The sequence below is a fragment of the Patiria miniata genome, unplaced genomic scaffold (assembly GCF_015706575.1).
Source record: "Patiria miniata isolate m_02_andy unplaced genomic scaffold, ASM1570657v1 HiC_scaffold_3, whole genome shotgun sequence".
Lineage (NCBI taxonomy): Eukaryota > Metazoa > Echinodermata > Asteroidea > Valvatida > Asterinidae > Patiria > Patiria miniata.
Genome location: NW_024037069.1, coordinates 3,138,354 through 3,165,696, shown reverse-complemented (window position 1 = coordinate 3,165,696; position 27,343 = coordinate 3,138,354). Strand labels below are relative to the sequence as shown.

At 40.0% G+C, this 27,343-nt stretch overlaps 1 protein-coding gene across 2 annotated transcripts; it reads left to right on the top strand.

Moving 5' to 3' along the window:
• Positions 1-783: 783 nt before the first annotated feature.
• LOC119736397 (soluble scavenger receptor cysteine-rich domain-containing protein SSC5D-like) lies at positions 784-27,199 on the top strand. Of its 2 annotated transcripts, none has more exons than XM_038210415.1 (8): positions 784-890; positions 2,770-2,841; positions 18,427-18,543; positions 21,653-21,852; positions 23,230-23,371; positions 24,421-24,747; positions 25,947-26,255; positions 26,762-27,199. In XM_038210415.1, the coding sequence occupies exons 1-8, from the start codon at positions 824-826 to the stop codon at positions 26,785-26,787; spliced, it is 1,260 nt and encodes a 419-aa protein (XP_038066343.1). In that variant the 5' UTR covers positions 784-823; the 3' UTR covers positions 26,788-27,199. The 2 variants fall into 2 exon arrangements, with proteins under 2 accessions (XP_038066343.1, XP_038066342.1); XM_038210414.1 differs by lacking the exons at positions 784-890; positions 2,770-2,841 and adding exons at positions 15,590-15,862; positions 16,954-17,025.
• The last annotated feature ends 144 nt before the right edge of the window (positions 27,200-27,343 follow it).

The following is a 27,343-nucleotide window of genomic DNA, read 5'->3' as shown; positions in this document are numbered from 1 at the left end:
CTGTATTTGCAATTCCATACTTATATAAACCAAGAACTGAAAGCTACGTGGTGACAAGAACAACTTTTCAGTCCCACAATATCATTTTTGAAGTCGTGTGAACGATTTAGGATAATCGTACGGACGGTGGAAACGATGGGAAAACGTGTGAAAGATGCCTGCGAGATTGAGTACTAAACAAAACAGGAATATTCTTGTATGCCCCTTCCATTGGGATAGGTGCCCAAGGGCGCATCCAGAACACAATTTTTTTTTGGGGGGGGGGCCAAAAAACTTGTTGTTCCCCCCAAAAAGTGGGTCTCAAAAATGACGGCAAGGGGTTTGGGGGCTGCTTAAGGGCCCCAACATTTGTTTTTGGATTCTAGATGCTCTGTGGTGCGATCTGAGGCAATTTCTGACCACTTTAATCATTTTTTTAAGGAACAGATAGTGGTGTACGCAAGAAGAACAGAAAATTGTGTGGTTTTTTTTTTGGGGGGGGGGGGGGGGGCCCGCCCCATAGATTCACCCTTGTAGATGCCGGTGGACAGGGAAGGGGCATATCCCCCCCCCCCCTTCAACTAGAATGACGGCACAATGGATAGCACTCCCCATACAGATTGTTGGCTTCCTACCAACAAAAACAGACCCACGTAAACAACCTCTTGGAGGGATTGATTGTTGCAGCGAAGTAAGACATCTGCTCAAACATTTTATCACCGACACATCCTTATATGGTAGCCCAGGACGGATATATAAACCGATTACCAACCTCCGTCGGCTCATACTCGACTCCAGCTGATCTCTCCGGAAGACGTTTGAATTACTTTCTCTCATCGTAACAATGACTTTCACCATATCTTATCCACTGGTGTTGGCGGCAACATTTGCCATCATAACTGCAACCTCGCGTAAGTGTAAAACTGAATTGAATTCTTCGATGTTAATTGTAGTTTTAGAAAATATTTTCAATTGCAATCATCTCAGGAAAACCTGTAAGCAGGCAACCGATTTTGAAACCTGAAATTTTGAATTTCTATAGTATTTAGAGTTACAAACATTACGATAAAGTAGCCCGGAACGTGCGTACACGTTTGTTTTAGAATATGTTTTAAAACTGAAATGATTATATATAGCGCTCCAACAGTTTGATTTGTGAAGATCAACATTTCAAAATATCATACGGCCAAAATTCCTTCGCCCGATGACTTCATGAAAACCTGTTGGTGGCAACACTTGCCATCATAGCTGCGCGCTTACGTAGGCCTATAAGCGTGAAACTGATTTGAATCTTTCATTTTCAACTTTTTAGGAATTATTTTTTAGTGTAAACAACACATGGAAACCCGTGTGTAGCTGAAAGTGTATTTCTAAGGTTAACAGTTATAAACATCACGATCCTAACACAAAACGTGTGCATATGTACTTTGTATATCAATCATATGTTACTGGAATGACAACTACACTGAAAAATTGACTGGATTATTTTACCACAGAAAGGGTGCAAACTGCAGCTACCCCAAATTGGGTTGTTCTATAGCCAATTGTTTGGGTTCGAATTTCTGTTAAATTCAACCAAAAGTTGTAGTCATACAATACCAAATTAAATTTGGTCTGGTATGATCACAAGTTTTGGTTGAATTTAACAGAAATTCCAACCCAAACAATTGGTTATTTATAGAACAACCCAATTTTGGGTAGTTGCAGTTGTCACCCTTTGGGTAAAATTAGCGCAGGCAATTGTTCAGTGTCCTAGCGCTGCAAGGGCTGTACTTTTGAAGATCAAAATTTGTATGGCCGGAATTCCTTCGCGTGATGACTTTATGAAAAACGCATTTTTTTCAAGTTATACTTGTATGGACGTTTATGAAAGTTTTTGAAAGATCTTTGGAACTGTTATTATCTCGTTGCAGAAATACGTTTCAGAGCCCCGAGTAAGGGCGCATTCCCGACAAAAGCAGCCCTTTAATTTGCCAAGGATTTTGTATCCAAGCGTTTCAATTGGACTTGTGTTCAGTGCTTTCCGAGAAATTACACCAAAACCGGAAAGATTCAATGTTTTATTATAAAGAATTTAACCAAACTTATTATGTGCCTCTGTTACTAAAAGATATCCCGTTTATGCTCTTAAATTTAATGGTTTTGCTGCTGACGAATTTTAAAACTTGTTTCGTTTATTTTGATGAAAAATTAGTTTCTTCCTTTTTGAGCGTCCGCAATCGTTTCAAAGGCAGGCTTATATTTTGCCCACAAAAAAAAACCTGTGAGTGAACTGGTTCCCAGTCCATAGATTATCAATCCTAATGGGGGCAGGAATCAGTCTACCCTTCGAGAACTTAATTATTAATTGTCGGCCGAAAATAATTCGAACTTTGTTAAGTAATGATTCCATATTCAAAACGTGGGACTAAGTTTCATTGCTAGAAAAATAACAAGAAAAATAACAATTTCAACCAGAAATCTATTTTGGGACTGAAATTGAAAGTAATTGGGACGGTACATTTTAAAAACAATTTTGTAATGTTAGTTTCAATTTCATGCTTTTATACTGGCATTATTTTCGCTTATTGATGCCTCATTAGGTTCACTGCTGTATTCGTATAAGCATACGTATAGGCGAATCCGTATAGGCGTATTTTACGGATCCACTGGATTCCGCGCTATCATAGCCAAAATTGTCTTTGCCTGAAAACACCAGACGCATTCTGTGCCTATCATTTTGTCGGTTGTGTTTATTCCAGTTAAACAGAATGAAAATTCATATATCACAATTTTGACTTTGTATTTTAGAATTATGCTCGGCCCATCCTGTGGTGCAAGATGTGACGTCACAAGACCAGGCAAGGAGCTCAAGCATATCAGGTAAATAAGCACCTGAAACTGCTGATGTTTAATTGTAAAATGTAATGTATTGTTTGCACCCTTATGTTTGCCATGCGGCGATCCGACGTACAGTGGGCCAGAATCGCCTCAAAGTATGCCAACATTCAAAAATGGTGAACTTTTTTTGAGGCAGACAACATCCTAAAGAATATTTTTCCATCCATATTTTACCATGTTTTGGTAGTGTCCCATACCCTTGTGAACATAAAAAGTGCGAAATCTGCTCTTAAAATGATAAAAGTGGCAACTTGGAAAACCGTGTTTTGATTTATATGGAGGAGAAAGAAGTCAACTTGTTACTGCGTGCAGTTCTTACCCATTAGTAGCCAAATTAGAAAATAAAATTCAAAATGTAAAAAAAGAAATACATTTTGGAAATCACGATCAGTAAATTTGACCGAAAAACACAACAAAGTGCATTTTTTGATAACATTGCTGCGATAGTTAGGATTGCCTCCGATTCCCGCCATGATTTTAATTTCAACGTTTCCACCCAAGCCTCGGGTTTACGTTGATGCCTTTTTTTTTTGGTGCTAGAATTCGCTATACTGCATGTAAGAGGCGTTTTAAAGGCCCATGTTCGCCTCTTTTTTTTATGAACTGTACATACATATAGCCTTATAACTTTATGAAAGAGAAAGCAGTCAATTTGTAAGTGCGTGCAGTTGTTGCCATTTAGTAACCAAATTAGAAAATAAAATGTAAAATGTTATAAAATATACATTTTGGAAATTATGATTAGTACATTTATTTCACCAAAAACATCAAAAATGCATTTTGCGATAAATTAGCACGATAGTTGTGATACCCAGGGATTCTTGCCAACTAGAAAGCACTCAGAGAGCGCAAACCTCCGCCAAGGCTAAACAATTCCCCACCATATTGTCAGTACACCCAAAAGAAATGCTCGCATAAATGGTGAAGAATCCTCAAAAAAAATCGCGGATCCAGACCCAGATCCGGTCACTTATAAAATCTAATTGATTTGTACTTGTACCAAGGACCACCCCTAAACAAATCATGGAAATCCGTCCATAACTTTTTGATTTATCTTGTTAACAGACAAACCAACAAACCAACAAAATCCGATGAGAACATAACCTCCTTGCTGGACGGGAGGTAACAATTTATAAGAAAAGGCAAACCTAGTAAAGATGAGCCCAGAACACATAACATTCTGTTCAATCGATTCAGAATGGCTATGCACTGGAATTCCCTTCATTCATGTGATGAGCACAATGGGCCGGATTTAGACCATTCGTTGCATGGCGTTACACGGTGTAATCCTATTTTAACATTTTTGGCTAAGGCGAGACTTCAGCAAGTCTAATTCATTCCTTCATCGCCGAAGGTAATCGTCACCACTGTGCTCGTTTGACATTCTCTTACATCCTATTTACACTCTAATGGAACGTTTGAATGCAATCCTTGAGAATACACTTTTGTCTCCCGTTTAGCTTTATTTTCAATTTTCATAGTTTATGATATTTGCAAGGTTTTTTTTTTTTAATGCTATGTGCATTTCCATAATTAGCGAAACTGTGATGCCATTCAAGGCAGAAACTTTGATGTTAAAAATGTTTCAGCAAGAAAAGTTGCCAGATTGTTTTTTTTTTTTTGGCTGTGGTAAATATTTTAAATATTATATCAATGAGCAAATTTGGGGGTTTGTAATTTTCACGGAAACCCTATAAAGCGCACTTTTCACACATATTAAACTAAACTATCATGTATTTATGCTTCATGGTTTTTCTTGCATTTCAGAGAAATTTGCTCAAGATATTTGTTTCAGTGAACATTTCATGCCATGGTCACTTACACAATTCTTTGGCAGGCAAAATAGCAATGAAAGAAACGATCTAGTATATGATATTATAAGATATAGTTTGTGTCATTTCAGGACTTTCGTGTACGAGTTCTCCACTGGGGATGGCCAGTGGGGCCATCCCTGATTCCAGCCTGACGGCGTCAGGCTCATACGGCTCATATCTCCCAAGCAAGGCCCGACTGAATGGTAAGTCTCATTGATTGCTACTCTCATTGGATTGGTCTGCAACTGTTGCTTACTTTGTTTTCCTTTTGGTGAGTTAAGACATAGGAAATGTATTTCCCCCGAAAAAAGTACAACTAGAAAATTGTTTAAATTACAAATTAATCATGTCAACCATATGTTAAAGGGAAAATACAACATTTGCAAACATCAAAAAAAAAAAACTACCAAATCATTTTGAAATACCTTGCTGGACTGTTAGTGAATGACAGTGTAAAGCATCCTGTAAAATCATGGCACCTGGTATACTGTCATTTTCAAAAAAAGTGGAATTTTTGTATCAATTTCCAACGCTGAACGGCCGATCAGCGTTGGAAAAAACTGGCTTTTTTTCAAATACTGGCCCCAATTGACCATCGCACTTGTTTGCAATCGATTACAAACCTATGAACGGGTACGAGCCAGCTAGACTGGTTCCCCGACCTTACAATTCCCAAATGTATGTAAACTGCTCTGTTTCTCCTTATATGGAGTCAGGGAACCAGACTACAGGAAAATGATTGTTTTTCTTGGTTTTTATAGCATTTTCGAACCCAAAACCTCAAAAAAGTCAGTGTAACTATATTTGCTATATATTTCCAACCCCCCAATTCCATCCATTTCTGAAAATTACAGTAAAAGCAAATGATGTATATTCCCTTTAACTGTTGTTTTAATTATGGATTACACTCTTGGTTTAAGGCATATAAAATCATTTGCTTTTCATGCATTTCGATCGTTTCCGACAATAACACTCAAATTCTAAAGGATAATGTACAAAAGTTAATCTAACTTGTTGAAACTTCAGCTCATTTTTCGCGAAAACATTGAAGAACCATGCACTACCCTTTGATAACGAAACACGATTTCGCCGATTTCTACTACTAAAAAAAACCCACCCAGTCAATTGACTGATCGTTGGAAATCACCTACCACTAGACATTTGATTACTTCGCAATGTCAGCAAGCCAGACGAAACAATTTCACAGGGTAGTTACCGTCCCTACGATCTTTTGTCAAAATAAGCTTTTGATAATAATTCGGTCAGTTACTTTTGGGATAAATGCAATTGATCCTTTACGTCTTTAAAATATAAAAAGAGGTCAGCCAAAAACACACAAAAAAACCTCCGTGGATTCTGGATTATCTCCTCATCAAGTAAATTCACTTCTTTCTTTTTTTCAACATTTCATTGTAACTATTACTACACTTTACTCCTGGAGAGCTTCAATAATCTTAAACTGTTCTGAATGGAAAGAAAGATGCATGGAAGTGATTCTGTGTGAGCACACCACGCCGCATGTATATGGCAATTTCCCGTTACATGAACGCAGCAATACTCATGCTACAGTCAGACCGCGTATCCGTATTCGATATTCACGTGCCTATGTAAATCCAAGGAGATATATCTCACGCGTTTTTGGATGGGCGATAATTGTTATCCCCCAAATAGTCGATGCGTTCACCATAAACTTGTAAAAAAAAGATCTTATGTTTTTTTTCTCTATACGTTATTACTGCAGATATGTAAAATCTTAGAGGAATTATACCTTTGATGCAGTGGCGTAGCCACGGGGGGGGGGGGCGACAGCCCCCCATGAAACCTTGTCGCCCCCCCCCCCCCAGTCGCCCCCCACTGAGATTTTGAGTTTCTAAAAAAATTATCAATGATCTACATGACGCCCCCCCCCCATGAAATGTTCCAGCCCCCCAACGCCCCCCAACGCCCCCCCCCCCCAACGCTGAACAATTCCTGGCTACGCCACTGCTTTGATGATAGAAGCATGTTGGATCTGGATCCACCTGGATCCATTGCCCCTCGAGCTCTCCTTGGGGATTTGCCCACCAACTAGAACCTGTGGGAAATAAATCAAATGACGACAATGTTCATTTTGCCCCCAAAAGTGCATGGGTATAAAAAAAAAAAATACTGTTAGACGTTGTTGGAATATACCTTTATCAAGATTTTTGGCTATAGGGCTTCCTCAGAATTACATTTTATTTGTTATAAAATGCCAAATATTATTTTCAGTTATCAGTTGATGTGTTTACCATTGATACTGATTTAAAAACGCCGGTAATAGTAAAAAAAAATCATTTTGTAAAAAAACACAAATGAAAAATATATGTTTTTATTTTTTATCAGTCAAACCCATATTTTCTTTTCCGTATCAAGAATCCACGTAAGACTCGAACTCATGGTCATCGCGCAAAAAGCCGCTATTAATTTTAAAATTATTTTTACAACAATTTTACAAAAAAAATTTCTCTTGAGGTATTTGTTTACATTTCTTTCGAATGAAAAATGCAGAGCTTCTATAAAATTGAAATAAGTACTCCATTAGTGCCGTTTGTGGTTGAAATATTCAGATTTTTGGACAAATTAAAATGAGAATAACATTGTTGCCCTCCAATAGTGCAGCAGCGCGGTGATTGTGGATGTCACAGGTTGTTAATTAGTGGGATGGATATTAACACAAAGAATGTTCATACCATATTTCAAGGCATTTAAACGACAAATGTATAAATAGTGCCAAAAATCCTTGACAAAAATGGGCAAAGCACAAAATGCCCTCTCTTTTCGGACAATATGACGTATTTTGGTTGCCCGGCGGAGGAGGACACCCGGCGCTTTTCTATAATAATTTCCCCAAATTTTTGATTTGTGGCAAAATTTCTGCTTTTTTCATTCAAATGCATTCAGATTTCGTAAAAATATTATTTTGGTCAATATCCATCCCGTATTATTTTTTTTTATACCCATGCACTTTTGGGGGCAAAATGAACATTGTCGTCATTTGATTTATTTCCCACAGGTTCTAGTTGGTGGGCAAATCCCCAAGGAGAGCTCGAGGGTCAATGGATCCAGGTAGACCTCGGTCAGTACACGGCCATCACGGGGGTCATCGTACAGGGAAGCAGTGGGCAGCAGATCCGAACCTTTGCTGTAAACTACAGTAATACGGGCGAGTCCAATGATTGGCAGAAACTAACTGACAGAGGACAGACCGTACAGGTGAGCCTAGGATCCCGTCAAGATCGATTATCTAGTTTTCACATTCCATACGAACAACAGTGGATTACAGAAGGCCAATCGCACGGAATCCTGATCGTTCCAAGTTTAAAAGTGAAGTGTTTGTTTTTTTGTGAAATCAATATGAATTAGTTTGGCGAAATAACACAATGCTTTTATTAACTAACGCAATACGATTGTAAAATAGCGCAATAATTTTGAGAAATACAAAAAAAAAACACAAGTGAGATAGTTCTCAAACCAGACCCGTTACTTTAAAAAATAAGTGCAAATTTATTGCATTATGCCTATTTCGCAAACTTCGCGTTAAAGAGCAAAATATTGCGTTAATTCGCATTAGTATAATTTCGTGAATTTGAAAAGGTGTGATTAATTAATTAACTAATTAATTGACTCGCAACTAAAACAAAAAACAACTTTTTCTGTTAAAACAAACTTTTGAGTTGCACTTCCTTTGACTTGATCTCGGGTCGCGAATATCCGTTTAGACTCAAGCACCGACGATACTTTCATGTCAACATGGGGGGAGCAGCATGGAAACTCGACAAACAGGGACCGGAAAGGGTGTTCGACACCACCTGAGTCTAGGGGGAGCTTTTGAAACATGTATGTAGGCAGTACGATCATAATACGCATTCGTGTTTTACGCCAATTCCTCCCAGCGTGTACCCTCACATTTACATATTACGGGTGTTGGAAGATCAATATCTTATCCCACGTACACAATAATATTGTAAAGATATATGTAACTGGTAAAAATCTATATGCACTAAGATAAATTATAGGGCGGCATCGCCATCGGCGTCCTCCACCCACATTTTTTTTGGAGACATGTAGGCTGTAGGCTGTCTCCCGACCGGCCCGCCCCTCCCCTTTCCCGATCGACGCCCATGGTCTCAAGGTCAAGACATTGTTCATTATTTTTCTTCACGCGTACATCTCAGACTTGGAAACAATTGAAAATAATTACTAGAGCAAAACTAAATTAGATCATCATTCACCCAAGGTGTTTACAGGCAGGTAATTTGACTTTCATGTTTTAAAAGGAGATAGTGCCAAAAACATGTTTAGCATCTTCCTATATCGGCGCAGCTCTTCAGATAGCAGAGACGCCCGACGTACGTAGAACGAATATTGGAGCTGCCTGATGTTGCGTTGGTGGTGATATTGTAAATCGTTATATATTTTTTCCCAGTTGAATGGGAACAATGGTAGTGGACAACCTGTGAATGTGACGTTCCCCGTGGTACTGATGGCAAGATTCCTCCGCATACTTCCTCTCACATGGAGTCACTCTGCTCATTATACCCTGAGGTTCGAAGTGCTCGGATGTCAAGGTAATACAAAAACCTAAAATATCCAAGTCGCCGTTATAAAATATAAAGCAATAGTTAATAAATAATTTGGTGTAAATGTTCTGAAAAAGATTTAAGAGGTAGGCTTATTCCAAGGCTGTAAGAACCCTTTGCGAGTATATACGAGTTTCATGTTTGGATGAACCGTGAAAAGCGAACCCGGAGGAAGTTGCATTAATACAAGTCATATCTATAATTATACAAGTGAAATCACTCACTGTAACAGTCATACAGATGCAGGCCGAACGATCATGCTAGTATTTGACTGTTTTCATTAAGTTATTTCATCAGGTCGTCTATACTCTGTAAAAAGTGCGGTGTGAATATAGTTAACACTAGTGATACTACAAAGATACAATTGGTGTTAATCACAACGGTGACTGCTCTATGTTCCGACACCCTATATTCCGACACCCTATGTTCCGACACCCCTATGTTCCGACACCCTATGTTCTGATAACCTGCACATAAGATTGTGTTACTCCAGGTGAGGGTTAGGGTTAGGTTTAGGGTTAGGGATAGGAATATGTGCAGTCGGAACATATAGGGTGTCGGAACATAGTTGAGTAGTCGGAACATAGGGATGTCGGAACATAGGGGTGTCGGAACGTAGGGATGTCGGAACATAGGTTGAGTTGTCGGAACATAATGGGTGTGGGAACATAGGGGTGTCGGAATATATAGAGGTGTAACCGTGTAACCGTTTTTCCAGTGTGAAAAACGCTGGTGCTTTGGCCCTCATAAAACCTGTGTCGGTATCCAGGTCATAAAAGTTGGAGGGGGGGGGGGGTTGAGAGTTGGGATGATGGTGTTGTCGGCTGATATCACTTGCTGGGTGTGTTTATTCGTTTCTCTTCTGATTGGTGACTCGTGTTGGTCCAGCTCTGTTGCATTCTGTTGCATTCTCTGTTTGCATGCCCAGTACAAATCATTTGTGAAACGATGGGTTTGGATCACAAATTGGATAATGACCTTCATATTGCAATTTGAGTAGGAGATCTGAGTTGAGTTCCCTGGATGTAAACATGAAGGAATTATCATTGTCAGACAACAGTCATCATTGGAAGGGTGAATACGTCTGATTAGACGAATTGAGCCATGAAATGGCACCTCAAGTTAGGAAAAAAAAGTTAAACGAATGATATGTATTTGCACAAGCATCTTTTGCGCGTTTTTGTGTTCAAATTATAGTACGATTATAGAGGCTGGTCGTTCACAAACATTCTGCCAAGAAGTGAACCTTATGAAAGAGTTTGAAACTTACAAGACTCATTATTATCAAGAGTTAGGCCTACGTCTGATTGTTGTTCAAAATCGGAACACACATGTCATACGCGAACTCATTCTGATTGAAACTAATTCTCGATCTCAACAGTCACTAGCGGCATGATTCGATTGGTGGGTGGTGAAGACAAATGGAGCGGCCAAGTGGAAATCTACCGTCATGATGCTTGGGGTGCAGTCTGTGATAGCAGTTGGGATATGAAGGACGCCACCACCGTTTGTCATCAGCTCGGCTTCATCGAGGCTCTGGAGGCTAAAACGGGGTTGTCCAGCCGAGAGAGTGACCGGCCGATCGTGATGAATCGAGTCGCCTGTACTGGAACTGAACGACGGCTGGCTGACTGTCCGTTTGTCTGTACCGGCTCTCAGCAATGCAGCAGCTCAACTGTAGCAGGAGTCGTTTGTAAACCAAGACCTGGTAAGAAATACTCCGCCCTCTTTAGTTTTTATGACATGTCATTCACATCCGACTTTGTGTCTTTAACCTCAGCTTATTACACAAGTGAATTTTGTGTTATCAAATCATCTCCAGGTATTTATGATATTTCAGCGTCACATAAGGAGGTACTCAACCCTGAAACACATTCTTCAAACAAAAGCACTTCCCTAATGAGTATAGGAAAAATATACAGATGAACTCAATGAAAAATCTGAAACAATTATTGTTATCTCTTACACCCACTAAATAGGCATTCAAAAATAGGAATTCAAAACCTTACTTGTGCCTCCCAATACTGATTATTTGAACCATTATTCTTTTAAGGTTGATTTTCCCTTGCTCTTCAACATATATTTTTTTTTTCCTATTTATAAATGTACAACTTGTATGTTTTCTTCCAACCTAAAATTTTCCATTTTGGACGTCTGCAACCCTCTGAAGAAGAAAAAAATTGGGCACAACAGACCCACTTTGCGAGCAGACTGGCTCCCGGTCCGTACATTATCGATACTAATGACGTCACACTTTGTTTACATGTGCACTTTCCTATGGAGGCAGTGGGGGCCCACGGTCCACTAAGCAACATAGGATGTCATGTAAACAAAGTGTGACGTCATTAGTACAGAGGCTTATTGTGGGGCGGGGACCAGCGAGAATAGAATTATTGTCTGGAAGCAAATAATTCGAAACTGTGAAGTAATAATTATTCAACAACTAAACGGGCTGATATTTCGCTCAATGTTTCATTCAAAAGTGAATAACTTTCGTATTGCTATAGAAAAATAGCAATAACATAGAAAATGAATCTATTTTTTTCTGGATAAAACTCATAAATAGCACGATGAACGAATCTTGAATACAGGCCCACTGGATGTCATGAGTAGGCCTATGGGTTCCACGGGGCACTGTCACTGACGGTCAAGTAATTTGATTTTGGTAGGTACGTCACATATTGTTTCAGCCTGTATTTCCAGCTGAAGAGGGGATTTGGAGGTCTGCTGACCATGAGGGCGGGCTACCTATCCGTCCCTTTTCCATTACACCACTCCACAGTGTAGGCGTCAGACTGTAACTCGTCTTGTTTTCTAAATTGAGATGATATCTTTATTATGAAATGATCAGATGAGCTTCGGTTGGTCGGCGGATCTCGCACCAGCGGCCGAGTGGAGATATACCGTGGCGGCAGCTGGGGAACCATCTGTGACACAAATTGGAACGAGACGGATGCGGGAATCGTCTGCCGGCAGCTCGGTTTTTCAGACGCACTGGAGGCCAAATCCGCTGCCCACTTCGGGCAGGGTAGCGGACCCGTCCATATGGACGGCGTGGCGTGTCAAGGATCCGAAGAGAAAATTACCGACTGCCCTTCCTACTGCTGGGAGGAAACAAGTTGTAGCCACTCTCACGATGCTGGAGTGATTTGCAGTGATGGTAAGCGAACAATGAGGGCAGTGTAACGAATCCTAAACCATCTCGTCAAGGATTCAAATCATCTTAGAAAATACTCCACGTATTCCTGTTATGAGGTTATCAAAAAGATGGAATTGTTCTAGCGTGATGCAAGAACCAATACTCCATCCAATTTAGTAAAGATCAATATTGTACATTCTTTCAAATGAACAAAAGCTCAAAAAGTACAAATGTGTGATCAAGTTATTGGTGGCCTAGCAATAATCGGTGGATGCCTTCATCAATAGTTGCATGGGTTTCTTGAGCAAGTCTCAATTCTTAATTATATTAAGTCTGCGCATCTGGAATCGTTGAGAAAGAAAATTTAACTGACTTCTGTGCTTAGACGGCCTCATGTTTGTAGATCAAGAACCCTGTTTAGTTTTTATTTAGAAGTTATTTTCAATTGAATTTACCCCCTTTTTCCTAGTTTTCTTCAACAACCTAAGATGCAAAGTTTTTGTTCTTCGCTTTTGTATTACTGCAGGAAACACCGTAACAACCAACAAGTGACGAAAGCTAAACCGCTCAGCCAACCAGGAAGGATAGGACACCATACATCATCATACACACTCATCTCCGTTTAAAGGGACAATATTTGTTTCATGGTATTTCGGGCCATCAAATTGCTGGTCGAGTTATTCTATAGTCACGTGACTATCCTCGGCATGCTGTAATGCCATTATATGGAGAGTGGTACCTAGCTTCTCTTGGCGTTGTAGTGTTTATAGGTACCGTATAATCTTTGACACCAGTCTATGTTAATAGTGCATTTTGGTTAGTTGTATTTTGGAGTTAGAGGCAGAAGCTTTCTTGTTGTCAATTTATGATTTCGAGCCGCATATGCAATAAGCATGCAACAATCATAGTGGCTTTATTTGTTTTTAAAAATATACAAAATGATAACATAAACACACCAACAGACCTCCCAGCCCCCCCCCCAAAAAAAAAAAAAAAACACCCCGGAACAGGAACTTGCATGCATTTGGATATTCATGTATTTCAAAGTCAGCTACTCACAATATAATGAGTCCATTGTTATAAATTCATTCAAAGAATATCGGGGAGCGAAAAGTTAAAGTACAGTGGATAAGCAGTGAGGGTGGAAATGCTGGACTTTGTTATATTCTGATTCACCGATCAACTTTAATTGTTATTTCAGGAAAGCTACGATGTTGCGTTGGAGGTAGAATACGTGACGGTAAACAAACATTGTCAAATACTGTGGTTTATAAACATAAGCATTTTTTTTTTCATTAGCGCCATGTATAATATTTGCCATAATCTGATGTTAGTATAAACATGTATTTTTAGCTAGGGGTAATACTTATTAAATTTGCAATTATTATCTGCACTTGTTATAGACCTATTTGATTATCATAATGTCAAATTAAAATGAATAATAATTAACTGGCCACTCGAATTTGCGTGGATTATTCTGAGTTGGGGAGCACAAGGGGCTGGCACAGGTCTCGAGTGGGGGAAGTTGCCCCCCTCCCCCCTCCCCGTAGTTATACGCCACACTACATAGTCTGCACAGACCAATTACGGATGCTTGTTGGATTGAACATTTTTACTTCCTTGAGATTGAATGTACATGTAGATTGATGAAGTTGAACGTCGGTATATTTATTATTATATTGAATTATAGGCATAATAAGTTATTTGGTCAGTGTTGACAAATTGATACCAATTTACGGGTACGTATACAACAAAACATGTTCGCTTTGGCTTTTTCCCCAACATACAGGAAGGCGGGGGGGGGGGGGGCAGGGGATGACTCCCCCACTTCCTTATTCGTGCTTGCTGTAATGTCACTGCCAGATGTATGATGTATTTCCAAGAACATTTCAAGTTAACTCTGACTGTGATTACCATCTTGATCATGTTAGTTGCAGGCTCGTCATACAATGAGGGTAACTATGAACCACTGCGCCAAAACACATGCGTCACAAGGAAATGAATGTTTAACCCGGACATTGTTTTCAGCTCCGCCTAGGTCCCTGCGTGGGGCATTGGTATACGGTCTGCACAGCAATGTCACTGCCAGATGTTGGATGTACTGCCAAGCCAAAGTCAAATACGGCGCGCACAAGTGGCATTATTCACTTTGACGATGTGGTTACATGCATGTAAATATACAGCACTTAAATTTAAATTCATATTTAATATCACTTCAAACATCTTAAAATCCATTTCAAGGGCATCTTGAAATCTGTCTTGAGATATCTCTAGTCGAAATCGATTTTAAGATGTCACTATACGTGCATATCAAGATATCCTAAAAACGTTTCCGCTTCCGCCATTCCACGGGCGCAAGCACTGTCGGACATTTGATGAAAACGGAATGATTAATGACTATTCACACGGAAGCGGAAAACGACTTCGAACTAACTTGAAAAGGATTTCGGGAGGTCTTGAAATGAATTCAGGGTCCGCTTGAAATGGATTTCAAGAAAATTTGTTATAGATTTCGAGATAGGCCTACCTTGAACTTAATTTCGAGATGTCTTGAAATCATTACAAACATAATTTGAAACTATTTGAAAATACTTGCAATCGATTTCAAGATATCTCGAAGTAATCACCAAGGGTGTTTAAATAGCAAAAGGAAATGGTTAGAACTATTGGACATAACTGGAAATAACTGGAGATATCGTAAAATGACCAAAAGATACCGCTTCAACCTGACTGAATGTCACTTTTGCGCACCATAAAGATCCTTGAACATTTTAGTTGCTGGCTCGTCACAGTTTGCGCGGTTAATCCAGTGCCAGAACACATGCGTCACAAGGAAATGAAGAAAAATCGACTTCCCGTTTTATATAATTACATTTAAAATTTGCTGACTAAAGCCTAGAAAGGGATGTAGTAGCAAAGAAAAAAAAATAGTGCCACGATTTCTGAAGTTGTGTGATCGATTTAGGAAAATCGTACGAACGTGTGGGAACGATTTGGAAATGCGGGAAAGATTCTTGTGTGATTGAGTATATGGAATAATCGTTGATGTCCCTTCCACGGGCTTAGGTGGTGGGAGATTGGCGAGGGGGCTTATGCACCACCCCCTCCTGACTAGGATGATGTCACATTGGATCATCCCCTCCCCCATACAGATTGTTGGCTTCCTACTAACACAAACAGGCTCACGTGGACAACGTCTCAGGGGATTGATTGTTGCAGCAAAGTCAGATATCTGCTCAGGCATTTTATCGCCGACACACCCTTCCCTGGATGTCCAGCACCATGATATATAAACCGACTACCAACCTCCATCGGTTCATACTCGGCTCCAGCTGATCTCTCCTTAAGACGTCTTGAATTACTTTCATTTTCGTACACAATGTCTTACTCTCCGATATCAAATCTGATGCTCTTGGCGGCCACACTTGCCATCATATCTGCGCCCTTACGTAAGTGTGAAACTGAATTGATTGTTTGATTTTCAATCGTACTTATCATACATTATTTTCCATTGCAAAGAACACGTAAAACCCTGTAAGTAGGCAACTGATTTTTATAGCTGACATTTTGTGTTTCCGAGGTTCAAAGTTACAATCCGAGCACAAAGAGTGTGCAAACGCACTCTGTTTACGAATCATTTGTTATTAAAATGACAACTAGCGTAACAATAGCTCTACTTTCGAAGATCAAAATTTGTATGGCCAAAATTCCTTCGCGTGATGATTTCATGAAAACTACCATTTTTCAAGCTGTAATTGAATGGACGTTTATTAAACATTTGACAGTGCTTTCCGAGAAACTACCAAAATCAGAAGGCTCCATTGTCTTATTGTTGCGTCCTAAGATATATAAACTTCTCTTTTTAATAAAGAATTTAATAACATTTATTGCGTGCACCTTTTGATAAAGATATACCGTCTGTGTTCTCCAACGAATTATATTCTTTTTCTTCTGACGAATTTTAAAACTTGTTTCGTTAATTTGAATGAAAACCTACTTTCTTCCTTCAGTAGTTTGAAAGGCGCAGGCTTATATTATGCCCACACACAAATCCCTGTGAGTAAACTGGTTCCCGTCCCTACACAATGAATCCTAATGGGGCGGGAACCAGTCTACCCTGCGAGAACGACTTATTGTCGGCTTAAATCAATTCGAACTTTGTAGAGTTAAATTGAATAACTCTCTTATTAGGAAAAAAGCAGCTTAAGCAAGAAATCTATTTTGGGGAGTTGAAAATGGAAAATATCTGGTACGGTACATTTTTATACAGTTTCGCCTTGTTAGTTTCAATTTCATAGTTTTTTTTAGTATATTGACCATGTGATATTTGTTTTGATGCCTCATCAGTTTTACTCAGTGCTGTATCCGTATTTACTATACAATTTAAACGAATCCACTGTATTCAGTTTTCAGAATGCCCAAACTTTCTTTGTGTGAAAACGCGAGACGCATTTTGTGCCTATCATCTGTCGGTTATGTTTATTCCAGTATAAAAAAAGAATGAAAATCAAAATATCATAATTTCGACTTTGTATTTTAGAAATATGCTCGGCCCATCCTGTGGTGCAAGATGTGACGTCACAGGACCAGGCAAGGAGCTCAAGCATTTCAGGTAAAAAAAGCACATGAAATTGCTGATGTTTAATAGTAACATTTAATGTATTGTTTGTACCCCTATGTGTTTGCCGTGTTGCGTTCCGATGGTGGTGGTGGTGGTGGTGGCGGGTGGTGGTGGTGGTGGTGTGTGTGTGTGTGTGTGTGTGGGGGGGGGGGGGGGTGTTCCACTCCAGACCTCGTATTCCTTTGAATGAGGGGACACATGCGGTAATAGTTATTATCTGTGCAAGAACAAATATAATGACCCATTTTATCACCCACCCCTGTAATTCGGGCGATTCGCAATGCAGTGCGCCACCAAGAGTTTGCCATGGAGAGTCAACTTTTCAAGTTTACGGTCGACAAAATATGGCCCATTTGAATAAGTGTCAGTGGACACTTGAGCTAAATTGTTATAGATTGGGACATAGCGTTCTGCCGCCTTACCAAAAATCACCATATTGATACAAAGAAAAGAAAAAGCAAATATATACTGGAATTATACGGTAACGAAACCACTGACCGGAAAAAACGAACAATTTTAAACCATCTTTACAAATATGAAGCTATACCGCAGCTTTATGCAGTCCCAATTCTCTGAATTTAATCGGAATAGAAAACAACTAGAAAGGGAATGGAGCGGGGATATAGGCCCTATCACATTCAAGAAATACCGATACAATCAATCTGAAGAAGGTTATTAAAAACCAAGCAAAGTAAATATCCTTGAAAATGTAACTTCATTTTTCTCGACGCAAAGTATATGGGTTCCCAATAAAAGTGCAATGGTTTTGTCCTAACCATTCCGATTAAATGATGATAATGACTCTTTTCTCGAAAATGATAGCATACTAGGCGCACTGATTTCACTCATTGCATGATCCTATTATTTACTTACAATCAAGTGTGATATTTAATGATTTCTTTCATTTTTCTTCTGGAATTTTGCAAAAATTAATGGTGTCCATTCCCTATAAAGCTGCTTCAGCACGACAAGATGTCAGAATTTGGGACTTTTTGCAGAAGTAAACTTCTGGGTGTTTGGTGCAATTCGTGATTGTTTCAGTAGATAACAGAAAGTCAATGAGCAAACGTTCTGCACTCATCATTCAATGAGCAAATTCGTTGGTTCCTATCTCAATTTGGACAGAAATTCCCTAAACTCGGGCTGAAGCGGTTTGCAACATCGCAATCTGTTGTCAGGAAAAGCATTGAATACTTGAACGTTTAATGGAAAACTGTTAAACTAGAAATGATGTTTTATGGTTTTCTTTTATGGTAGAGAAACGGAAGGTTGCGAAAAAATATGTTCCAGTGTAAAATTCATGCTGTGGTCCCCTAAACAAATTTATTTGGTCGGCAAAATGGGAATGAAAAAAATGATACCTTGTATCCGATATATTTTGTGTCATTTCAGGTCTTTCGTGTACGAGTTCTCCACTGGGGATGGCCAGTGGGGCCATCCCTGATTCCAGCCTGACGGCGTCAGGCTCACACAGCTCATCTTATCTCCCAAGCAAGGCCCGACTGAATAGTAAGTCTCATTGATTGCTACCCAGTCTCTCATTGCAACAGTCTGCAACTGTTGCTTACTCTGTGTATGTTGCCTTCTTGTGAGTTAAGACATAGGAAATGTATTAGCCCGACTCTGAAATGCAACTAGAAACTTAATTGTAAAAGAAATACTAATTAACGATGCATTTTGATTGTTTTAATTATGGATTCCATTCTTGGTCAATATGACCAGCCCCTTTCTTTCTCAAGGCTTTAGGCTCATTTGCTTTTCATGCATTGTTCGTTTCCAATAATAACACCTCTCAAATTTTAAAGATGAATGTTTAAACGTTAAACCTAACCAGTTGAAACTTCAGCTAATTTTTTTCGCAAAAACGTTGAAACACCATGCACTTTTCACCACGAAACACGATTTCGCCCATGGTACTCTGTATTTAAAAAAAAAAAAAGGCAATTGACTGATCGTTGGAAATCACCACCATTTCTTGATTTCTCCGCAATGACAGCAAGCCAAACGAAATAACATCCACGGGGTGGTTAGTACCCTACGATCTTTAATCCAAAAAAATATATATAATAATTCGGTTGGTTACTTCTGAGATACATGCAAATGATCCTACGTGTCTTTAACCCAAAAATGTCGTTTTGTCAAAGTTTCTAAATATAATAGAGGTCAACCAACAACAACAACAAAAAGCCTCCGTGGATTCCGGATAATCTCCGCAAGTCAGCTTACTGTATTCAATATTTTATTTGAACTATTGCTTGAACCCTGTACTCCTGGAGAACTTGAATAATCTGAAACTGTTCTTGAAATTGAGAGAAAGATGCAAGGAAGTGATTCTGTGTGAGCACACCGGGGTCCACTCATAAGTCCGACGCCTCATAGGTCCGACAGAATCGCATCCCCTAACCAAATAAAGGCTCATAAGTCCGACGTCTCATAGGTCCGACGCCTCATAAGTCCGACGCCTCATAGGTCCGACGCCTCATAGCTCCGACGCTTCGTAAGTCCGACAAATTAAATGCCTTGTTTTTCCGTTGTCGGACTTAAGAGGCGTTGGACTTATGAGGCGTTCGACCAATAAGGCGGAATAAATAAATTTTATGCCTCATAAGTCCGACGCCTCATAAGTCCGAAATTTCGGACTTATGAGGCGTCGGACCTATGAGGCGTCGGACTTATGATACGGCCCCAGCACACCACGCCGCATGTATATGACAATTTCCCGTTACATGAAAGCAACAATACTCATGCTACAGTCAGACCGCGTATATCCTGTATTCAAGGGCTTATGTCAATCCCAGCGATTTATCGCACACTTTTTTTGGCCAGGGATGGGCGATAAGGCTATCCCCAGAATAGTCCATGCATTTACCATAAACTTGACCCAATAAAAACCGATTTTATGTATCACTCTGTCCGTGTTACGATTTATTTGTCATTTTATTGACTTGTTTTGTAACATTAGTGTTCTCATGTCCTAGCTGGGTACAAAACAAAAAATCGTCACTAGTTTACTGTCATTAAAACAAAATCAACATCACTAACTCAAGTCTGTAGCGCGAATTCCTGGCACTGATCTTGTATAGGCTCCGCAACAACGAAAAAGTTACGAAAATTGTGATTACAAACGACCTTCAAATGACAATAATACAAATTTGGTATTTGAAGTTGTGTCAGTACACAGGTCATGCCTGTTGCAAGTCATTTCTGTTCGGGATGAGTAATCTTTGTTGATTCTGTGGGATCTCAATTGTGAATTGATACATGTTAAGTAATGACAAAACCCTTGAGTTCACAAACATTTAATTTAGAGTAGACTTAAATTTCACATTGTGTCGTCAACTTCTTGGCTATCTTCTTGGCAGCCGCATTGTTCATGCTCACACAACAATTTGACTGATCGTATTGATCAACTCATTCCACATAGTCCTCCTTCCCTGATGATGCATTCCCAGGCCCGTCTATGCATAAATGTGCCACTGCGCGCCTAATAAGTTTGGCGTGTCTCTGCTTCGATGCGCATTCGCATTTTGGCGAAGACTGTACAGGAAACGCTTTATGATTGTGCCCATCACAGATATTGACAAGTTCCTCCAATCAGACGATGAAAATTTGCTGCAAGTACAGGAACGACCCGAATATTTATCATATCGAAGTAAATGTTTTCCTCAATGAATAAAAGGGCCAATCATGAGAACTTTACCTCAAATTCCGAAACAAACAGTGAGTTTAGTGCGACTGTCGTTCCTTTCAAATTAAACGGTTGTGTATTTCGTCGCTTGTGGAGAATATTGTCTTACGTTCTGGGTATTAACCTCGTCATTCATGGAAAATCCTACCTCATCGCTAATTATGAGGTGTTCAAGAATCGTGTTGGTCTTGCGAGCAGCCTCTGGCAAAACCTCATTCTCCTCATTTAACATCTAACAACTGAAGCTGGGGGTCCGGGTCCCTCAGGATAAACAAAGAGTTACTCAGTCCTCCAGAACAGGAATGACTTCAAATTAAAACTAATTTACAAATTCCAATTCAAAATAGGTATTATTGCAGGCGCGGTTCTAGAGCCAATTTTCTTGGGGGGCTATATAAAGTGGATCCACAATTTTTTTTTCAGGGAGGCGTGCTGAAATGTAGACCGGTTATTTTCTCCGGACACTTAGGCCTCCGAAAATCAATAGGTGGTGGTGGGGGTGGGGGTGGGGGGGGGGGGGGAGGGGGGCGGCTCGTGCCATATTTTCAATGGAAACGCTAATAAAATGCTACAATCAGGCACACTATATTAACTAACAGTGTACAAATGCACCCTTCTTACGTTTTTTATTTTTGGGGAGACCGTTCGCATGGACGTCACATTGTTACATTTTGCTAGTCAATTTTTTTTTTTATGGAATGTTGTTGTTGTTGTTGTTGTTGTTGTTGTTGTTGTTGTTGTTGTTGTTTTTTTTTTTTGGGGGGGGGGCTTACCCCATACCCCCTAGCTCCCCTCCCCCGCCCCCGTAGAACCGCTGCTGTATCATTGTCATAATCACTCCGTACTGGTTGTACTTTTCTTAAGGAAACCCTGTAGTATTTGGTTCTATATTATTTTGAATGCCATGGTCTTTTGTTTTATTCCCTACAGGTACTGGTTGGTGGATATGCCCGAGTGGAAAGCCCGAGGGTCAATGGATCCAGGTAGACCTCGGTCAGTACACGGCCATCACGGGGGTCATCGTGCATGGAGCCAGTTCGCGTCATATCCGAACCTTTGCTGTAAACTACAGTAATACGGGCGAGTCCAATGATTGGCAGAAACTAACTGACAGAGGGCAGACCGTACAGGTGAGCCTAGGATCCTGTCAAGATCGATTTTCTAGTTTTCACATTCCAAATGGACAGTGAATAAACACAAGGCCAATCGTACGGAATTTCGATCGTTCCAGGTTTAAATAAGTAAAGTATTGCTTTTATTGTGATATTATTATAGCAAAAGTTTTGCGAAAGAACTTGATGTATTTATACGCTATGCGTTTAATGCAATATTTTTGTGTTGGAAAAAAAACTATCGAGTTAGTTTGCAAAGCTTTTGGGTTAATCTGTAAAAGTTTTATTGCTTTTAATAAATTTCGCTAAACTATTCCATCACGCCTATTTCGTTGCCTGTTACAAAATGTTGCGTTAATTCGCAAAACTGTCGCGTTTTATTTATGCTAGTGCGTCATTTCGCAAACGTTTCGGCCCTAGTTGCATTAATTTGCAGAGGTAGGCCTATAAAGTATTACGTTAACTCGCAATTAAAAAGGGACACATTTTTTTCTGTTAAACCTGAAACGATTGGGTCTCGTACTGGTTTGATGTCAAATTACGTGTCTTTGTGAATTAAAACAAACCTTTGATCTGCACTTCCTTTGACTTAAGCTCGGGTCGCGATATCCGTTTACACTCAAGCACCGGCGGTGATGTCTTGTCAACATTGAGGGGGCAAGTAGCATGGGCATTCGTAAAGCGGGGGGGGGGGGGGGGGGGGGGGGGGGGCGTCCACGCCACCTGACTCTATGGGGAGCTTTTCAAACATGTATTTAATGGTCACGTATTCGGGTTTTAACCCAAATCCTTCCAGTGTGTTTTTATTTACATGAAATGGGTGTGGAAGACCAATATCTTAGCGCTATTACACGTACCGAATAATATTGGTAAGATACAATATGTAACTGGTAATAATCTATTATGCACTGTGATAAACTATTGGGGGCAGCGCCATCGCCGTCTTCCCCTGCAGCGCAAACATTATTTGGATCAACCCCCTCCCCCCCCCCCGGCGCCTCCCCCCTCCCCCGGATCGACGCCAATGGTATCAAGGCGAGTACATTGTTCATTATGTTTTCTTCACGTCGCGTACATCTCAGACTTAGAAACGGAAGTGACATAAGAATTATGGAAATTTGAACATAATTTCTAGAATGAAAATTTCTAGAGTGAAACTTATATCAAGTAACATTTTTAATTGTCACAAGCATCATTCACATCACCCAAGGTGTTTACAGGCATGTAATTGGACATTCATGTTAAAAGGAGATAGCGCCAAAAACATGCTTAGCGCCTCTCTATATCGGCGCAGCTCTTCAGATAGCAAAGAAGCCCGACGTACGTAGAACAAATATTTGAGCTGCCTGATGTTGCGTTGGTGGTGATATTGTAAATCGTTATATTTTTTTCCAGTTGAATGGGAACAATGGTACTGGGCAACCTGTGAATGTGACGTTCCCCGTGGTACTGATGGCAAGATTCTTCCGCATACTTCCACTCACATGGAGTCACTCTACTTATTATTACCTGAGGTTCGAAGTGCTCGGATGTCGAGGTAATACAAATGGGCTCATTTAAACAATCTAAGTCGCCGTAGAAAGGCAATGATACCACTAGTCATTTTGGTGTAAATGATTTCTTTTTAATGGTTAGATCAGTTTAGAGGTCTAGGCTTATATTCCAACGCTGTTAGAACCAAATGCGGGCACTGACTTGATGTTCATATTGTGATGAAAAATGAATAGAACCCGGAGGAAGTTGTATTAATACAAGTCATATCTATAATTACGTTGAACTCATACTGATGTAACAGTAATTCCGATGCAGGCCGAATGATCATGCTAGTATCTGACTGTTTTAATTTTATTTTAGGTCTACACTACAAAAAGTGCTCTGTAAATTGAAAACCGGAGGTCCTGTAAAGATACAACGGTGTTAAATCTAACACCGCTGTTTTTGCAATGTGGGTTGATTTGACCCTCATAAAAACTGTGTCAGTATCAAGGTTATGGAAGTTAGAGGGTCGGGAGTTGGGATGATGGTGTTGTCGGCTGATATCACTTGCTGTGTGTGTTCATTCGTTTCTTTTCCGATTGATGACTCGTGTTGGTCGAGCTCTGTTGCATTCTGACAATGCCCAGTATAAATCATATATGAAACGATGGGTTTGGATCACAAATTGGATAATGACCTTCATATTGCAAATGGAGTGGGGGATCTGAGTTGAGTTGCCTTTAATAAACAAAGACAAAAGAATTATCATTATTGTCAGACAACAGTCATCAATGGAAGGGGGAATACGTCTGGTTAGGCGATTTGAGCCATGAAACGGCACCTTGTAATAGGGAAAGAATTTAAAGGAATGATATGCATTTGCACACTCATCTTTTGCGTGTTTTGCGTTCAAATTATAGATACGATTATTGAGGCTGGTCGTATCACTCACAAACATTCGGCCAAGAAGTGAACCTCATGAAAGAGTGTGAATCTTACAAGACTCATTACTATTGAGAGTTAGGCCTACGTTTGATTGTTGTTTAAAATCGGAACGCACAGGTCATCCAAGAACTAATTTTGAAAGGAACTAATTCTCGATCTCAACAGTCACTAGCGGCATGATCCGATTAGTGGGCGGTGATGACAAATGGAGCGGCCAAGTGGAAATCTTCCGCAATGATGCTTGGGGTGCAGTCTGTGATAACAGTTGGGATATGAAGGACGCCACCACCGTTTGTCATCAGCTCGGCTTCATCGAGGCTCTGGAGGCTAAAACGGGGTTGTCCAGCCGAGAGAGTGACCGGCCGATCGTGATGAATCGAGTCGCCTGTACTGGAACTGAACGACGGCTGGCTGACTGTCCGTTTGTCTGTACCGGCTCTCAGCAATGCAACAGCTCAACTGTAGCAGGAGTCGTTTGTAAACCAAGATCTGGTAAGAAATACTCCGCCCTCTTTAGTTTCCATGTCATTCACATCCGACTTTGTGTCCTAAAGTTCATCTTACTATTACACAAGTAACTTTTGTGTTATCAAATCATCTCCATGTATTAATGATATTTCAGCATTCTCTGATGATAAAAGTCAACTAAATTAAGGGGGTACTCAACCCCGAAACTCACTCTTCAAACAAAAGCACTTCCTAATAAGTACAGATATACTAAAAACATACTGATGAACTCAATGGAAAATCTGAAATAATGATTGTTATCTCTTACACCCACAAAATAGACAAAATAGGAATTCAAAACCTTACCGGTGCCTCTCAAAACTGATTATTTGGAACCATAGATTCTTTTAAGGTTAAGTTCCCCTTGCTCTTCAACATATTATCTTGTTTCTCTATTAATAAATTTACAACTTGTATGTTTCATTCTAACCGACAATTTTCTTTTTAATTTTTTGATCGTCTGCAACCCTGTGTTTGCTTTGGGCACAAACAGACCCAATTTGCAAGCAGACTGGCTCTCGGTCCGTACATTATCGATACTAATAAGCCTCTGTACTACTTATTACGTCACACTTTGTTTACATATGCACTTTCCTATGGAGCCAGTGGGGGCCCACGGTCCACTAAGAACCATAGGAAAGCGCACATATAAACAAAGTGTGACGTCATTAGTACAGAGGCTTATTGTGGGGCGGGGACCAGCCTACCCGCGAGAATAACATCATTGTCTGGAAGCAAATAATTCGGAACTGTAAAGTACTAATGATTCAACAACTAAACGGGATGATTTTTCGCTCAATGTCTCATTCAAAAGTGAATAACTTTCGTATTGCTATAGAAAAAAATAGCAATAACTTAGAAAATGAATCTGTTTTTTGGGGATAAAATTTGTTAATAGCACGGGGAACGATTCTTGAATATAGGCCAACTTGATGTCCTCAGTAGGCCTATGGGTTCTTTGGGACACTGTCACTGACAGACAGGTAATTTGACTCTGATCGCTACGTGACATATTTTTATCAGCCTGTATTTCCAGCTGAAGAGGGGATTGGGAGGTCTACTAACCATGAGGGCGGGCTACCTATCCGCCCCTTTTTCATTACACCACTCCACAGTGTAGGCGTCAGACTGTAACTCGTCTTGTTTTCTAAATTGAGATGATGTCTTTATTGTGAAATGATCAGATGAGCTTCGGTTGGTCGGCGGATCTCGCACCAGCGGCCGAGTGGAGATATACCGTGGTGGCAGCTGGGGCACCATCTGTGATTCCAATTGGAACGAGACTGATGCGGGGATTGTCTGCCGCCAGCTCGGTTTCTCAGACGCACTGGAGGCCAAGTCCGCTGCCCACTTCGGGCAGGGTAGCGGACCCGTCCATATGGACGGCGTAGCGTGCGAAGGATCCGAAGAGAAAATTACCGACTGTCCTTCCCACTGCTGGGAAGAGACAAGTTGTAGCCACTCACACGATGCTGGAGTGATCTGTAGTGATGGTAAGCGAACAATGAGGGCAGTGTAACAAAACCTATACCTTGTCAAGGATTCAAAATAATCATAATAGAACTCCGCGTATTCCTATTATTAGAAAGATGGAATCTGTTCTAGCGTCATGCAAGAACTAACACTCCATCCAATTTGATAGTAAAATTTATGATTGTGCATTCATTCAAATAATCAAAATATGAAGTAGTACAAATGTGTGTTTAAGTTATTGGTGGCCTAGCAATAATCGGGTGATGCCTAATCAATATTTGTATGGGTTTCATGAGAAAGTTCTGATTCTCAGTTTAATTTACGTCTGCGCATCTGGAAATCGTTGCAAGATAATTTTAACCGACTTCTGTGCTTAGACCGCCTTATGTTTATATATCAAGGTTCCCGTTTAGATTTTATTTAGAATTATGCAAGTTTTTTTTCATTGAACATTGTTTTGCTTTTCCAGTTTTCTTCAACAACCTAAGATGCAAACTGTTTGTTCTTCGCTTTTGTATTACTGCAGGAAACACCGTAACAACCAACAAGTGACGAAAGCTAAACCGCTCAAGCAACCGGGAAGGATAGGACACCATACATCATCATACACACTCATCTCCTTTTAAAGGGACAATCGTCAAATTGCTGGTCGAATTGTTCTATAGTCACGTGACTAGCATCGACCTATAACCCGTGCATGCTGTAAAGCCATTATATGGAGAGTGGTACCTAGCTTCTCTTGGCGTTGTAGTGTTTATAGGTACTGTATAATCTTTGACACCAGTCTATGTTAATAGTGCATTTTGGTTAGATGTAGTTTGGAGTTAGAGGCAGAAGCTTTCTTGTTGTCAATTTATGATTTCGAGCCGCATATGCAATAAGCATGCAACAATCATAGTGGCTTTATTTGTTAAAAAAATATACAAAATAATAATATAAAAACACCAAAAGACCGCCCACCGCCCCCCCCCTCCAAAAAAAAAACCCGGAACGGGACCTTGCATACATTTGGATATACATGTATTTCAAAGTCAGCTGCTCACAATATAATGAGTCCATTTATATAAATTCATTCAAAGAATATCGGGGAGCGAAAAGTTAAAGTACA